This window comes from Hypoxylon trugodes, assembly GCF_022578975.1.
Source record: "Hypoxylon trugodes strain CBS 135444 unplaced genomic scaffold F4822scaffold_3, whole genome shotgun sequence".
In the NCBI taxonomy this organism is placed as follows: domain Eukaryota; kingdom Fungi; phylum Ascomycota; class Sordariomycetes; order Xylariales; family Hypoxylaceae; genus Hypoxylon; species Hypoxylon trugodes.
The window spans coordinates 407,902-421,625 of record NW_026250018.1 but is presented as its reverse complement, the minus strand read 5'-3'; the positions used below and the strand labels follow the sequence as shown (position 1 = coordinate 421,625).

Below are 13,724 nucleotides of genomic sequence, written 5' to 3'. Positions count from 1 at the left end.
TATTTATATATACATCTACAACTACGTCGTCTACAGCTACAGTTACAGACTACTTTTTGTTAGCTACAAAAGGATTTATTTACTATATTAAAAACCCCAAGAAAGCCTACCTAGTGAAAGTTATCCAACAAGCAATAACAAAGGAAGTGCAAGAAACCCGTCAAGAACTATTGAAAGGCATGAAGGATCTGGGATCAAGGATGAATTCACTGGAAACCACCATGGAGGAGGTTTTGAAGCTGTTTAAGGCGAAAGCCACTACCGTCACAGCTCTGCAAACTAGTACACCGTCAGCCACCCCCGCCAAGAGAAAGGCAGACGCGCCACCCGCTGATGCCGTCGCCGACAACGGTGACGAGGAAGAGCAGAAGCTTGCCGAGGCAGAAATCGCGGCAAAAAACGAGGGCGTGGTCGCCCACCGAAGAACCGTGGAGGCCGATACGGTAAACGCTAGGTTTGCGTGTTTCTCTTTTCTGTTGAAAGGGGAGATGTAACGCTTCACACGTCACATAACGTGATGAGCTGACGCCCGGTTATAATGTATTTCTCCTCACACTCCAAAACTTAGCTTTCTTTCCTAATACATCATCATTCTACTCATACATGACCTTCACAATTAGGTAGGTAAAAGAGATTAAGATATTAATATACTTAACCTTCTATTACTTGACCTAGATTCCTTGACTTAGAAGATTTTAATCATTTTCTTATTAAAATGATAAAGAGGAAGAAGAAGAAGAAGGAAAGATTCAAAGAAAAGGACACAAAAAGACCCTCTTAATTACATGGTTACACAACTCGCGATAACATCAACAACATCCATGACTCAGTCGCGGTGTCGATCATCGCCTTTAATTCTGTTGTATTCGAATGAGGCACCTATACACTGGCAAATCTACCTGGTTGTACTAGGACACAACTTTCTATGAAGGATTAATATTAATAGATACATATTACGCCAGGTATCTAGATATTCTATCAAGCAACTTGCCAAGTTGAATTCATGTGCTTCGGTCAACGGTGTATCTTATGATGTGATAGGGGCATTGGAGGTGACTAAATCTTATTATCATTACTTCGTAGAAATCTGACACACCTTGCTCGATACGCCTTTTCCACTAGAATGTCACGTACACTCGCAATTCGGGAGCCAACAATTAGGTAGTACGCCGAATAGTTTTCTCTAAATATTGCCCGTGTCTCATCCCAACCCCACCCCGCTAATGCACCATACGGCAGTTCCCGAGTTCAAGGTGGATACTTGCTACCGGAAAGGGGTTCCGAAGAAGTCCCTGAAGAGGGTAGGCCACTACTAGATCGTCATATGAGTCTTTTGCGAATAGAAACAAGCCATTCAGCTTGCTTATATTAGGTACCTGAGGTACCTGATGTGAGTACGCATCCGATCTGAAACGTAAAACTTTTATTGAATTGGTAGGCAAAAACTATGGGTGGTCACGTTTGAGACAGCCAGTATGCGGCAGCCTTACTACTCCGACGTACCTCCTTGATACGAAATACACAACAAGGTGTATAATTTATATCTCCCACGGGGCCTATTATTGAAAGAAAGTGATAGTCTACCTACTTTAATTTAGTTTGGGATCGCGGAAGACAATTCGTAGGTAGTCCTAGTCCGAAGTACAGCTGAAATCAGCGAATCGAATTCGTCGGCTCAGTACCTAGGTAGATACGTCCATAGTTATAAATTCGTAAGGCTTTTTTAAGGAACGATATCGCCTGCTACTTGTTAACCTTCTGCCTCTGCGGAGTCATCTAGCGAGTATTTGTTTTAGTGTTAATTAACTCAATTAGGGAACCGGACCATTGATGATCGCATTCTTCTGCTTAGCAAGATCCTTTAGACTTCATCACATCGTCACCAGTCACAATCCGTGGTAGTAACTATTATCCATCTAATTACCAAGAAGTATTGTCTATAATATGTAGGTACCTAGGTAGACGTTGCGGAGTACCCTTGTGAACCATCTAGGCACCATACTTAAAATACTACTGCGACCTGTTTGCATCGTTCATGGTCAGATTGTGGCACACATCGTAGAGTAACTACAGAGTCCCCATTTGCTGGCATCATGTATTGCACCTGAGAGGTAATATGGCGGCACGCCGCGTCGATCTTGACGACTTCGGACTTCAGCCAGACGCCAAAATATCTCAAAGCTCTTTTCGGATGGCGGCATGAGAATATTGCTTCTATGTCAATTATATTTGCTAATGCCAATACGTAATATGCACTTGCCCCTATTAGCCCTACCCTCTCTAGAAACTTCTCATAGGTATATAATAACGCGAGACCGCCAGTCGAAGCTTAATTCCTCTTCACCAACAAATTCCAGCTATTCCTCCGCTACTGTATTACCTACCTAGGTACTTGCCCATCCATTCATCATGTCTTACATTGATTCTCTCGACGGAGCCGTCGTCTGCTTCTTCAACTATGGAACTGGCACTTGCATCGACCTTACTGAAGGTAAACCTTCTACTCCTTTCCGTTTGGCATCATCTAACTCGCTCTGTAAGGCAATACGGCCGACGCCACTCCCATCATTGGGTACCAGTACCACGCTGGTGAAAACCAGCATTGGACACTTCATCGAATCGATAATAGCGCCGTTTGGCCCACATGAGTAATTCGAAACGTGCAATCGGAGAGCAAGTCTTCCTTACAAAATCATGGAAGTTGGGCTGACCTTGCCGTAGCCAATATGGACCTCCTCAATGGAGGAAAGGCTGACGGAACGAAGATCAACGGCTACAGCGGGCCCGCGACAAACAACACCAACCTCCACCAACTTTGGCGTCTTGTCAGCGCTGATCCTGCCGGCCGAGTAATTATGTATATATGCACGTTCCGTCGAGAAATGCATTTGCTAAGACAGTTAGGATCCAAAATGTCGGTACTGGTACATACGTGGACCTTCTGAACGGCAACTCCGCCAACTCGTAAGTTCTTCAAAGCAATCCCATGGCCTTGCCACTCAGTAAAGTGACTGACTAGGCTGTAATAGAACTCAGATCTCTAGCTATTCGGGAAACGTTGAGGCTAAAAATGAACATCAACTTTGGCGCGTTCTCCGCATCGAGTGATGTAGTAATCATGTATCAGGACCTTTCAACCCTCTTAGAGCTATCCAGGAAGAGAGGCTGACCCGGGAGATTAAGACACTTGTTTTGGGGTGGACTGGGTTGCGTCGACGCACATCGAGTTTGACGGATTAGGCACCTAGGTAGTTAGAAACATCCAACGTTCGCTTTTCATAGCTTCACTATTGATCAATATACACTCGCTCTTGTATCAAAATACTAGCCCCTTTTCGGCAAGCGAAATCATTGGTCCGTAGTGCGCTGTGGCGTCGAATAGGTGCCTACAGAAGCATCACCATAGGCTATGAAAATGTCATTTTTTGTGACAGGTCTTGTGGGGGTACCTACCCGAGCGTCACGAGCCGTCCCGAGATGTCTTATGTGCACGAAGTGCAGTTTAATTGAGTAGATCTACCGCTCTAAAGGTGGGCTGTGACAAGGCAAAGTCACATACAGAACCTATTCAGTGGATATATGGAACAAGTCAGTCCTTCCCATGACATATTTCCAATAATCAGGACATTCAGCCCGCTTCGTATTATATATCATAATCCGTTGGTGGCTTTATTGATGTAGGCTGACATACGTGGGCTTAAAGCTTGCCTACCTAGGTAGGCATAAGTAGCTAGATAGCCTAAGAAGGGTACGTGTTTACAAGGTGGATTGAGTCGGCATAATACATATATCTCTTTTCCGGGATTGTAAACCGTCTATTTTTACTAAGTCTAATGCGTAAATTGCCTGTTGCATAATAGATATAGTTATCGCCGATGTACCCACCTGGGCACCATCCAGATAAGCATGTGCTGAGGTGAGACACCATATCAAAACTCCTCCTTGAAAGCCATAGTCGGGAAGTAATAACATGCCGAAATGGTTGCGTGGCCGTTTGTAAACCTGCGTTGGAAGCTCACCGAGGTTCAGCATGCACAAACCAGACTCACCGGTAGTGAAATACAGTAGCAATAATAAACAACTCGCACCGTATAACTCGGGCTGGGGATGCATAATGGAAAAGCCTTTACTGCATCAACACATCCATGGGCCTGCAGCAGAGAGAAGTCCGAGTCGGTGCGTAGTTTTCGAAATTTCTTTAAGCTTTTGGGTGAAGGCTGCTAAGAGATCGGGCCGAGATGTGAGTAGCTCGGCACACAGTGAAATCGGAATTGTAGTAAGCGGATGAATCTAGAAAAGCACGTTGCGGTAAGTATCTAGGAATGGGATCGAACCGAAGTACTATGATGCAAGTGCGCGGTCCATACCTTCCAGCTGTTCATTCCCGATAGCTTTCCCATCAAACGAAGCATCTCATGCGTTGTGCCCTCGACCTGTTGAGAAAACTCAACTCCGACAGCATACTTTTGATCTTTCGCTAGGGCAGGAATGTTCTCCGCTGTGCTCCATAAGTAGAGCGTAACCGCGTGCCATGCCATAGCTAGAAACAGTAACATAGGGTCTTGTTCTTGGGCGGCTGGTGGGTGATGCATAGCGAAGACGCCCATATTGTAGGCGATAAGCGAGTCAAGCCAAGCATGGCGGTCCCAAAAGTCAATATTCATTTGGAGGGCCTGGCCATCCAAATCGTTCGTAACATTAACAACAGCCCGGTGCCTGTGAGACAATACGTGTCCGGCTACTGTAGCCACGACAATACAGTAGCCAAAGGTCGACATAATACCTTGCTTAGAAGCGACGCTAGAAGCTATGGCATTGATATCTGGGAGAAAGTCCATCATTATGGGGTGTCCGTATTGAAACGCCGGGTCAGGACAGGGTAGCCGCACAGGCACCTACAACACGTTAGCATTGAGGGGTCGTGATGGTGTCATGGGGATAGGGTGTTGCTCACTCGCTCACTAAATGTCGGAGACGATCCGTTTCGTAAACTGATAAACCTGTCCAAGCAGTAAGCAAACCAGAATGTTCTCCTCCGCTGCTCAGCCTCGACCCAATGTGCCTGGTAGGTGTACTTTCCATCGCTATGAGGGATAGGTGTTGTTGCTGTAGTCCATGTAGGATCTAGTTGAATGAGACGAAAAGCTCGCCCGGCACTCATCCAGGATCGACGGAAGCCGACACACATGAGTTCATGACTCGACAATAGGAGCCAGGCCTGAACCAGTTCTGTATCCACTATATCATTAGAACCGCTCCGCTGATCGAGACTTTCGACAAATTGCCGTGTCCGATGGTAGAGTAGGTCTCGGAGCGTAGTGTGGTAGGCGGAGGCGGAAGCTGCGGCTAACGTCCACATCGCATATCGCAAAGCGGTTTGTGCTTCTGTAAGCGAATCCAGATCGGTTTCGTTCCATGCAGCGTAACGGCCGTGATGCACAATGGGAACAAATGGATGTATTCGATCTATGTAAAGCTGATCGCTATAAAAAGGTTAGTTCCTCGTCTCGCTACCAAGAGGGGCAGGAAAAAGCGATCGTGATATGCCAACATCCGTACTTACAGGTCGGACTGTACGAGGCTGGGAATTGCGATGCGGATTGAATCGTCTGAAGCCCCACTGGAATTCGCCGGGGTTTGAGAGCCGGACGGTATGAATGGGCTAGGACAAGCCATATTGGGAATAATAGGGCTCACGATGCTAGAGTGAGCGTCGATTGAGCTGTGGGGAGATGCAAACCAGTTCAGATCGATGTCCAACGGTGAGTATTCGACTTTTTCGTGATATGGTAGGGGAAGAGTAGTGGATGAGGTGTCACCCTCTTTTAGCATATCTAGGGGCCACGATAGCTGGGCTGAGTTCGTATCTCCCATTTCCCCTACATCTCCTCCTAAATTCCCTATGTCCCCTATGTTTGACGCAGCATCAGGCGTATCTTTGATCGATGGGTCTTCAACTGGTGGCGGATTTGACGGCTTAGATCGTTGCTCCTGTAGTGCCTCCTCCAAAGCAGCTGTGTCCCGTCAGCAGACTTATTCCTCCAGGAAATCAAAATGGTTCCCCGCACCAATTCTCTCTTGCATTGTTTTGAGATGTCCTCGTTTGGGGCCCCGCGTCAGTTTGGTGTCCGGCACACGGCATGAAATGCCTGATGTCTCACAAGCACCGCATTGCGGTTTCTGACGGTCGCACCGGAGCTTCCGGCGTCGGCATTGGTCGCAGGCAGCCCCAGGAAGCTGCCGACCTCGTTGTTCCTGGGTAGTGTCATCCGATGTATCTCTGCGAGACATAAAATCGGATTTCTCCTGCATCTAGGGGACTTTTCAAATGAATCAAGACTAATTATGGCACGTGGGTTGGTGTATCGTGCCAGCAGAAGATATATAGATCCGAGGCTGGGTTGAAGGCTCTTAACTGTTTAAGAATATCCTTATCCTAAGTACCTCACCCTGAAATCGCAAGACGTTGCTCCATAGCTCTTACTTTAGAGATTGTATGATAATCATAGTTGGATATATCGGAACTCTTCCTCCCGGATTTATGAAAAAGTTATCTCAGCATGGCGACGATGATAAGAAAGTGTTATAACAGAACCAATTGCGCGAAATTTGTCGTTGTGAAACACCTTGATTTGAATAGGTGGGATGTGATCGCGTAGCACGACTCGATAACGTTATGGGGAGATGGTAAGATAGCGTCGCACGAGACATCCATGATTCAATAGATAGTAGGCAATCGAGTGCCCTGTCTCTTGGTATGTCCGTTTCCTTATGGATTTCTTCACTCGGATTTCGAGGTCTTCGGGCCGGCTATGGTTCGAATTTGCACAATCATCGGGGAGTTTCTAAAGTGCGAAAAGCCCTATGATGTCTGCAGACAAGATATAAGATGCGTATAACAAACAACCTCAGAATTCTTTCACACCTACTCAGGCTCTCACATCAGCTTTGGCCTTACAGCGATCAATGAACTTCTAGGAACCCGAGCATTCCGGGCTCTACTAATATCTATTAGTCCCGCACTTGTTCTTCAATTGGGTTCTTCGTCATGTCCTTATTCAAATTGGTGCTTGCAAACGAAAGAGAGCCAAAAAAAAAGGTTGTGTTGATAGAGATTTGGAATTCGGGTGCCGAAGAACGTGCGCCCCCCCTAGCAGCGTAGGTGATGCTTTAGGTGCTATCGCTTATGTAAATAGTGCGTAATTCCTCTCTGTGTTGGTTATTCAGGGGCCTTTTGCCGCTGTAACTGTGAAGATTAGGTACTTAGATTAGGTACATTGTTGGGGCATAGCAGCATAACAGGCTGACGGAGTTATGATCATATAAACCGAACGCGACACCATGCCCTGATACTTAATATGGGGTCATATCGTCTTCTATCCTGGATTTAATATTTTGACACGCCCCACTTCAAACCAACATCTCCAAAATCCGAGGCCGAATTCCAGATCAAGCTTCAGTTTGCATCCCCTAAATGCTCGCTATGGAGATATTCGAAAATATGGAAGGTCAAAAAAGGTTGACACCGAAAGGTTGATATGGGCAGCCAATCAACTAGTCGAAATGGAATCGTCAACACCTCTAAATCCCAGCAAGATGCATGATGCTGAGAAAGTTACCAGCGTGTCGGGCCGTGGCCCTCATCCCAATCTCACAACTAATCCTATTACCGATGAACTTCCTCCTCTTGACAAGTCACTTCGTGGTTGGTTAGCCGTGGTCGGCGGCTTCTGTTGCCTTTTTGTGTCGTTTGGCTGGATTACGTGTATCGGCGTCTTTCAAGCTTATTACAGCTCCCACCAACTAAGCAATTACAGCGCTAGTACTGTAGGCTGGATTCCTTCGACTGAGACATTCATGCTGTTTCTAGGCGTGCCTATCTTCGGTGGCTTATTCGATCGCCTAGGCCCTACTGTAATTCTAGTTATCGGCACTGTTTTACACGTCGGCGGCTTGCTAGGCGCTGCTAGCTGCCACACTTATGGCCAATTCTTCGCTACCCAGAGCATAGTGAGTGCTATGGGTACAGGCGCCATATTTATGGCCGGTACTACTGCCGTCGGCACCTGGTTTCGAGCTCGGAGGGGTCTTGCACTCGGTCTCGTGAGTGCTGGTAGTGCTCTGGGTGCCGTCATCGGTACGGCTGTCATCCCGGTATTATTCGATCGCATTGGGTTTCCCTGGACGATGCGTGCTGTGGCCCTAACGTATTTCGTTTTTATGATTGTGGCTATTGCCACCACATCGCGCAGACAGCAGCCATCAGGTCATTCTCCGTCGCCATTTCGTATATCACGCCTTATTCCCGTGTCACTTCTAATGTTTCGCCCCGTTTATACCCTTGCTGTGGCCTGCTTTTTCTACTTTTTAGGCGTATTTATTCCCTACAATTATCTTGTGGTAGAGGCTGAAGATGCAGGCGATGGTGAGCATTCGGCCAACAATTTACTCGTTATCCTAAGTGCTACAAGGTACGTTATTCCATCCCAGTTTCCTAAATTACTTTCACTACACCTTGAGCTCAATTAATGTTGTTATTCAGTACCGTGGGTCGGGTCATGCCTGGATGGCTTGGAGATCGCTACGGACGCTTCAACACCACAATCGCATTTAGCATTTTCTCGGTGATACTGGTTCTTTGCGTGTGGATAGCAGCGCCATGGAAAACGGGGCGCATTGTTTTCGCAGCACTCTACGGATTCGGCTCAGGTACTTTCGTATCTATGGTGCCCACCCTCGCAGCTCAGGTCTGTCCCGATATGAGCCAATATGGGCAGTATTTGGGCGCCGTATATCTTATTATCGCCCCATCAGTTCTCATCGCTCAACCTGTGGGTGGTGTGTTGGTTGATGCTGGAAACGGGGAAAGACGGGACTCTTATGTGTGGCTTAAGGTGTTCTGTGCACTTGGCATGATAGTGGGTGTAGTGGGGTTTCTGTTCGCTAGGGCAGCCTACAGAGGTCATCCTTGGAACATCTGGAAGGGCGGCAAGGCCTAAAATGCTTTTCTTTCCTCCATTTCCAGGGGGCGGACCCCTCATGAAAAAAAGAAACATGTACCTAGCTCCCTGAATATCGTTCCGTAAGTACCTCGAATAGAGCTAATCCCAAGCACCCTCAGGGCCTACAAAACACCCAACATGTAATCGGCCCATCAATTAAGATATCAATTAATTGACTTTCGTGCAGGTCTCTTTTTCATCAATTGTAATAATGGGGGTTAATTTAGGTTGCCATTCTTATTACACACCAAAAGGGGCATACAGAGAAATAAGGACTCACAACAAGATTGAAGCCTGCTCTACGCGCGCTCCTAACAAATGGTTAATGCTTTTCATGCAACAATGGTATGTTTCTTAATTTTTTGGCGCAAAAAAACACCATAACCTCAATTTCGTTAGACTATCTATTTCCAATTTAATAGTTTGCTATATGACAACCTAAGCCATGCCACCGTTTGCGCGAAGCACCTGTCCCGAGACCCAAGACGAATGGGACAAGAAGACTACAGCCTCCGCGACCTCATCTGGCGTACCAATACGTCCCTGAGGGTTAAACCCAGCGATAGTCTTCAGCAACTCTTCACTCTTACCACGGAAGAAGAGGTCGGTTCCCGTGGGGCCGGGCGCGACGGCGTTAACGAGAATGCCCTTGCGACCTAGATCCTTGCTCATCACACGTGTCATCTGCTCAATAGCACCCTTCGTACTGTTATACAACAGATAAGAGGGCATAACAGTAGAAGCGGTGCATAGAGTGGTAGACATGAAGATGATGTGCGAACCGCGAGGCATGTGCGGGGCAGCAGCCTACCAGACGATATGTCAGTAACTCGTCTCCCCCCCCAAAAAATCTAGAGACACTTACTTGAGCTAGAAAGTAGGGGCCCTTGACGTTGAGAGAAAATGTGCGATCAAAGTCTTCCTCGGTAGTATGCTCTAGGTCCCTCATTGGCATAACAGCAGCATTAGGAATGAGCACATCGATTTTGGAATAAGCGTCAACCGTTTCCTTGACGAGTGCCTGTACACCAGCTACGGTGCCAACATCTCCGCGTACGAGACGTGCTTCACCCGCGCCCAATTTCTTGATCTCGGCGAGCGTATCCTGTGCTGCTTGCTCATCGGAGGAATAGTTGATGACCACAGTAGCGCCCAGTTTCGCTAAAGCAATAGCCGAGGACTTGCCAATACCCTTGGAGCCACCGGTAATGATGGCAACCTTGCCTTGGAGAGATGGAGAGGAGTTAGAAGCCATGGTGAATTCGCGAGCTTGGCTATTGTTGATAGGGGTAGACGAGCGATTCTTAGATGGCGATGATACTTTAGCGCGTGATGAAGTAGAATGGCCTATTCGAAGATGGCGTGAGACTTTGCACAGAGCTTGCTTCATTTAGTTACGAAAGTGATCTTACTTTGTATAACAAAATACCGACGTCCAGCGTCAGTACTGACTTTAATAATTGAAGATACATGTGCCGCCCGGCGATGTAGTACCTAGATCCGGTTGAGATTTAGGTAGAGCTCAGGCTCCAAGACGCGATAACTCCGTTACCAACAAAAGTCGTTATATCTTTGTTTACGTAACCCGGATTTACATCCGTTAGCTCGGTTCCCGGCGTTCAATTGATTACTATCTCCGGTTACGACTGTAGATAATCGGAGCTAATTACAGCGCAAATGGCGGCATGTTGGATCATAAAAGCCGAATGTTTGCCCAGGTAAGGGTCGTTTGAAAACTACTTTGATAGGATTGCACTCTCCGAAAACTACCCCATTTCAGCATGTCAGTCGTATAATGTTATGGCGCTCCTTGATACCTATCCGTCAAATATCCTACTTACAAACTTGGCATGTGAGTAATCTATTATTCTTCAACATCGTTATCGTATGTTTACGCTATCGTTGATAGTGACAATTGTTGGTTGCGATTGTGCGCCATTATGACGGAAATTCACTGCGTTAGTAACCCCGCCCCCACTATTAGAAAGGGGCAATAGAGAATTAGTTGAAGCTGGGTGCGCCATTGTTAGGGGATATCATTTTCAGGCAAAAGTAGGTCAATTCCAATACGTGTGCTAGGAATACAGGAGCCCGTATAAGATAATGCTATAAGGGGACTATCAAAAAAGGTGAATTATGCTACCGATGCATACCTAGTAATACACCTACTGAAGCCCAGGAACCATTCGATTTTTGAAAAACCCATGTTGACCATATGAAGTGTCGTACCGTACTCCTATGGCCACCTACCTAGGTAGGTAACTAGAACATTGACAGATAGCGAGAAGGAGATGTTGCAAGGGAACCCCCGTCGGCGTCGTGGTTTTTCCGGACGTCCTCCTCACACGGCATGATGTCCTTACGTGAATATCCAGTTGAGCCACTTAGATAGATTATTCCTACGACGGTCAGTAATGGATAATAGGTAGTGGAATAGGTCGCATTTACCTCGGTGGCGGCGGAACAAACTTGTTGGTATAATCTTCAACCGCGGCTACGTCCTTAAGTAAATCCACTTCATAAGGCTTTCGGAATGATGTCTTATGGAAGAATTTCCAACCAATGAAGAGTACCGGACAGACAAAGATCATGGTATACCTAGCGCGGTCGTTAGTTGTGAGTTATATGATGGCTAAGAATACCCCACCTACGAGAAGAGAAACGTCGGGACATTCCATTTTCCTGGCAAGAAAACCGTATAACCGCCTATGAATGTCATAACAAACGTAGCAAATAGAGCATAATAAGCTGCGTAGGGTTGTAGGAAACCCTTATAGGGAAGAGTATCACGACTTATACCCTGTGCCTTCAATGCGCGATGGAAACAGATGTACGTAACGCACATGACACTGAAATTGATAAGTTGAGATGCAGTTACTAGGTTGACAAACCAGCTAAGCACCACAGCGGCATTTTCGCTCACTTGAAGGAATGCCAATAATGCAATCAACAAGACAATTGTTACGCAATATATGGGTACACCATTCTGCGTGCACTTTGTTAGGAATTTAGGTGCTTTTCCTTCAAGAGCTAGTCCGTAAAGCGATCGGGAAGCACAATACACGTAGCTATTCCCCGCAGAGAAAGAGGCAGTCAAAACCATGGCGTTTACTATGTGCGGGAGTATGGGAATTCCTAGCCGATGCATCGCGACGACGTATGGTGATGCTGCTGCGCCCGGCCTGGAATTGAGGAAAGCTTCTGTCAACTCCGCATCATTGTATGGAACCAAAATTCCTACACATAGAGATCCAAGCATGAAAAAGCCGGTCAATCGATAGAATACAGCGTTGAAAGCTTTAGGCATGACCACTCGAGGATTCTCAGCTTCGCCGGCGGCCATGGAGACACTAGAGCATTGCGGGTCAGCAAGTATTACTTTGGCGGGTCCAAGGGTTCCGGGTCATGATTCGCGGGGATGTCTGCTGTAAAAATGGATCCTCCCGGGGCGATGGAAAAAGCATAGGTTGTACAGGATATTACTCACTAATCGGGGCCGGCGATGGTGAAGGAGGCTGAAATAAAGCATTGCATGAAGCCCTGGAATCGACCAAGAGAACCACTGGTGTAATATTCGGCGAACGCCCCAGGCTCATACCAGTACCGGAAGCCGAACCGATCATGCTGGGGGTTCCCACCCAGCATAACGATAAATGTGAAAATGATCAGCCCGATGATCAACAGGACCTTGCCAAGAGCAGCCCAGAATTCGGTCTCGCCATACCATTTTACGGCCAGAACATTGACCAATGCATACAGGACAAGGACAATTGCGATGATTGCGCCAGCTGGTACGATGTCACTCCAGTAATGGATGATAATATTGCACGCGGTGACTTCGAATGGTACTAGAGCGGCTTCGAAGATAAAAAAGTTCCAACCGGCAGCAAAACCAAGAGCCTCGTCTACATAGCGGCCAGCGAAGCGGATAAACGGGGAAGAGATCGGTAGGTACGTCACCATCTCAGCCATGCACATAGTTACAGCGAGAACCACGGTGCACCATAGCGAAAAGGCGATGAAGAGACTTCCCGGGCCTCCATCTAACAATGGCTTGCCGATCTGAACGTAAAGCACGGTCCCAATTGTCCCACCAATACCAATTAATTGGATGTGGCGCGGCTTGAGCTTGCGGTGTGTGCCATCGCCGTCGCTGATTGTCGTGAGCGATTCGACGTGGCTACTAGGACGTCCCGGAGCGATTTTCTCTGTGTCTAGGGCGTCGTTCCTAGCCGCGAAGCTAGGCGGTGAGGTGGTTGAATAATCGACACCCGAAGATGCCATGGCGGAGTTTCTTTGTCTCGGAGTAAATAAAGGACCATTCAGCGGACGGAAAGCGAGTAACCACCTATGATAAGTACAGTGTCCAGGTTGCGGAAAATTCCTTTCAGTAGAAGAGAAAAGAACTCGGCCACGAATGCCATAGGCGGTGATTAATGGTTGGAGTTGTGTTCCTGCAACAGCGGGATGATCCCAAGCGGGCTACGTGATAAGACAATTCGGTGTAGCAGCAAAGTGCTAGAAAATAGAGGGAGTAAGGAAGGAATCCCGCCTGCGCAACAGTTTAAAGGGCGTGGGAGAGAGATAAGATGCCGCCAAGCCCATTCCGGTGCCTTGGTTCTAGGCTCTACTACAGAAACGCAGGGATCTAACTGGGGATGTGACTGGACGGTTACCGGTGATCAGCGATCGGGCAAGGGTAGGCCTATCGAACTGCATGTG

At 47.2% G+C, this 13,724-nt stretch overlaps 5 protein-coding genes across 5 annotated transcripts; 2 read left to right on the top strand and 3 right to left on the bottom strand.

Moving 5' to 3' along the window:
• Positions 1–2,409: 2,409 nt before the first annotated feature.
• On the top strand, positions 2,410–3,108 carry F4822DRAFT_426437 (carbohydrate-binding module family 13 protein; the record flags this gene model as incomplete). Its single annotated transcript, XM_051460558.1, has 4 exons — positions 2,410–2,648; positions 2,702–2,857; positions 2,905–2,964; positions 3,030–3,108. The coding sequence occupies 4 exons, from the start codon at positions 2,410–2,412 to the stop codon at positions 3,106–3,108; spliced, it is 534 nt and encodes a 177-aa protein (XP_051316363.1).
• Positions 3,109–4,031: 923 nt separating this feature from the next.
• On the bottom strand, positions 4,032–6,433 carry F4822DRAFT_155142 (fungal-specific transcription factor domain-containing protein). Its single transcript, XM_051453073.1, has 5 exons — positions 6,069–6,433; positions 5,564–6,014; positions 4,955–5,483; positions 4,368–4,895; positions 4,032–4,290 (listed from the first exon to the last, which is right to left on the bottom strand). The coding sequence occupies exons 1-5, from the start codon at positions 6,310–6,312 to the stop codon at positions 4,135–4,137; spliced, it is 1,908 nt and encodes a 635-aa protein (XP_051316362.1). The 5' UTR covers positions 6,313–6,433; the 3' UTR covers positions 4,032–4,134.
• A 1,163-nt stretch (positions 6,434–7,596) lies between these two features.
• F4822DRAFT_426435 (MFS general substrate transporter) lies at positions 7,597–8,999 on the top strand (the record flags this gene model as incomplete). Its single annotated transcript, XM_051460557.1, has 2 exons — positions 7,597–8,471; positions 8,543–8,999. 2 exons carry the CDS (start codon positions 7,597–7,599, stop codon positions 8,997–8,999), a joined length of 1,332 nt encoding a protein of 443 aa, XP_051316361.1.
• Positions 9,000–9,248: 249 nt separating this feature from the next.
• F4822DRAFT_155138 (NAD(P)-binding protein) lies at positions 9,249–10,493 on the bottom strand. The gene is made up of 3 exons (XM_051453072.1): positions 10,415–10,493; positions 9,868–10,349; positions 9,249–9,809 (listed from the first exon to the last, which is right to left on the bottom strand). The coding sequence occupies exons 2-3, from the start codon at positions 10,255–10,257 to the stop codon at positions 9,441–9,443; spliced, it is 759 nt and encodes a 252-aa protein (XP_051316360.1). The 5' UTR covers positions 10,258–10,349; positions 10,415–10,493; the 3' UTR covers positions 9,249–9,440.
• An 868-nt stretch (positions 10,494–11,361) lies between these two features.
• Positions 11,362–13,286, bottom strand: F4822DRAFT_426433 (amino acid permease/ SLC12A domain-containing protein; the record flags this gene model as incomplete). Its single annotated transcript, XM_051460556.1, has 4 exons — positions 11,362–11,401; positions 11,451–11,600; positions 11,654–12,352; positions 12,490–13,286. The coding sequence occupies 4 exons, from the start codon at positions 13,284–13,286 to the stop codon at positions 11,362–11,364; spliced, it is 1,686 nt and encodes a 561-aa protein (XP_051316359.1).
• Positions 13,287–13,724: the final 438 nt, after the last annotated feature.

Excerpts from the sequence above, each read along its gene's own strand:
- F4822DRAFT_155142 (XM_051453073.1), bottom strand. The coding sequence starts at position 6,312 with ATGCAGGAGAAATCCGATTTTATGTCTCGCAGAGATACATCGGATGAC. Across the intron at positions 6,015-6,068 it reads AACAATGCAAGAGAGAATTG|CTGCTTTGGAGGAGGCACTA; the intron begins GTGCGGGGAACC and ends GACGGGACACAG. Across the intron at positions 4,291-4,367 it reads CGGGAATGAACAGCTGGAAG|ATTCATCCGCTTACTACAAT; the intron begins GTATGGACCGCG and ends GTGCTTTTCTAG.
- F4822DRAFT_155138 (XM_051453072.1), bottom strand. The coding sequence starts at position 10,257 with ATGGCTTCTAACTCCTCTCCATCTCTCCAAGGCAAGGTTGCCATCATT. Across the intron at positions 9,810-9,867 it reads GCCCCTACTTTCTAGCTCAA|GCTGCTGCCCCGCACATGCC; the intron begins GTAAGTGTCTCT and ends ATCGTCTGGTAG.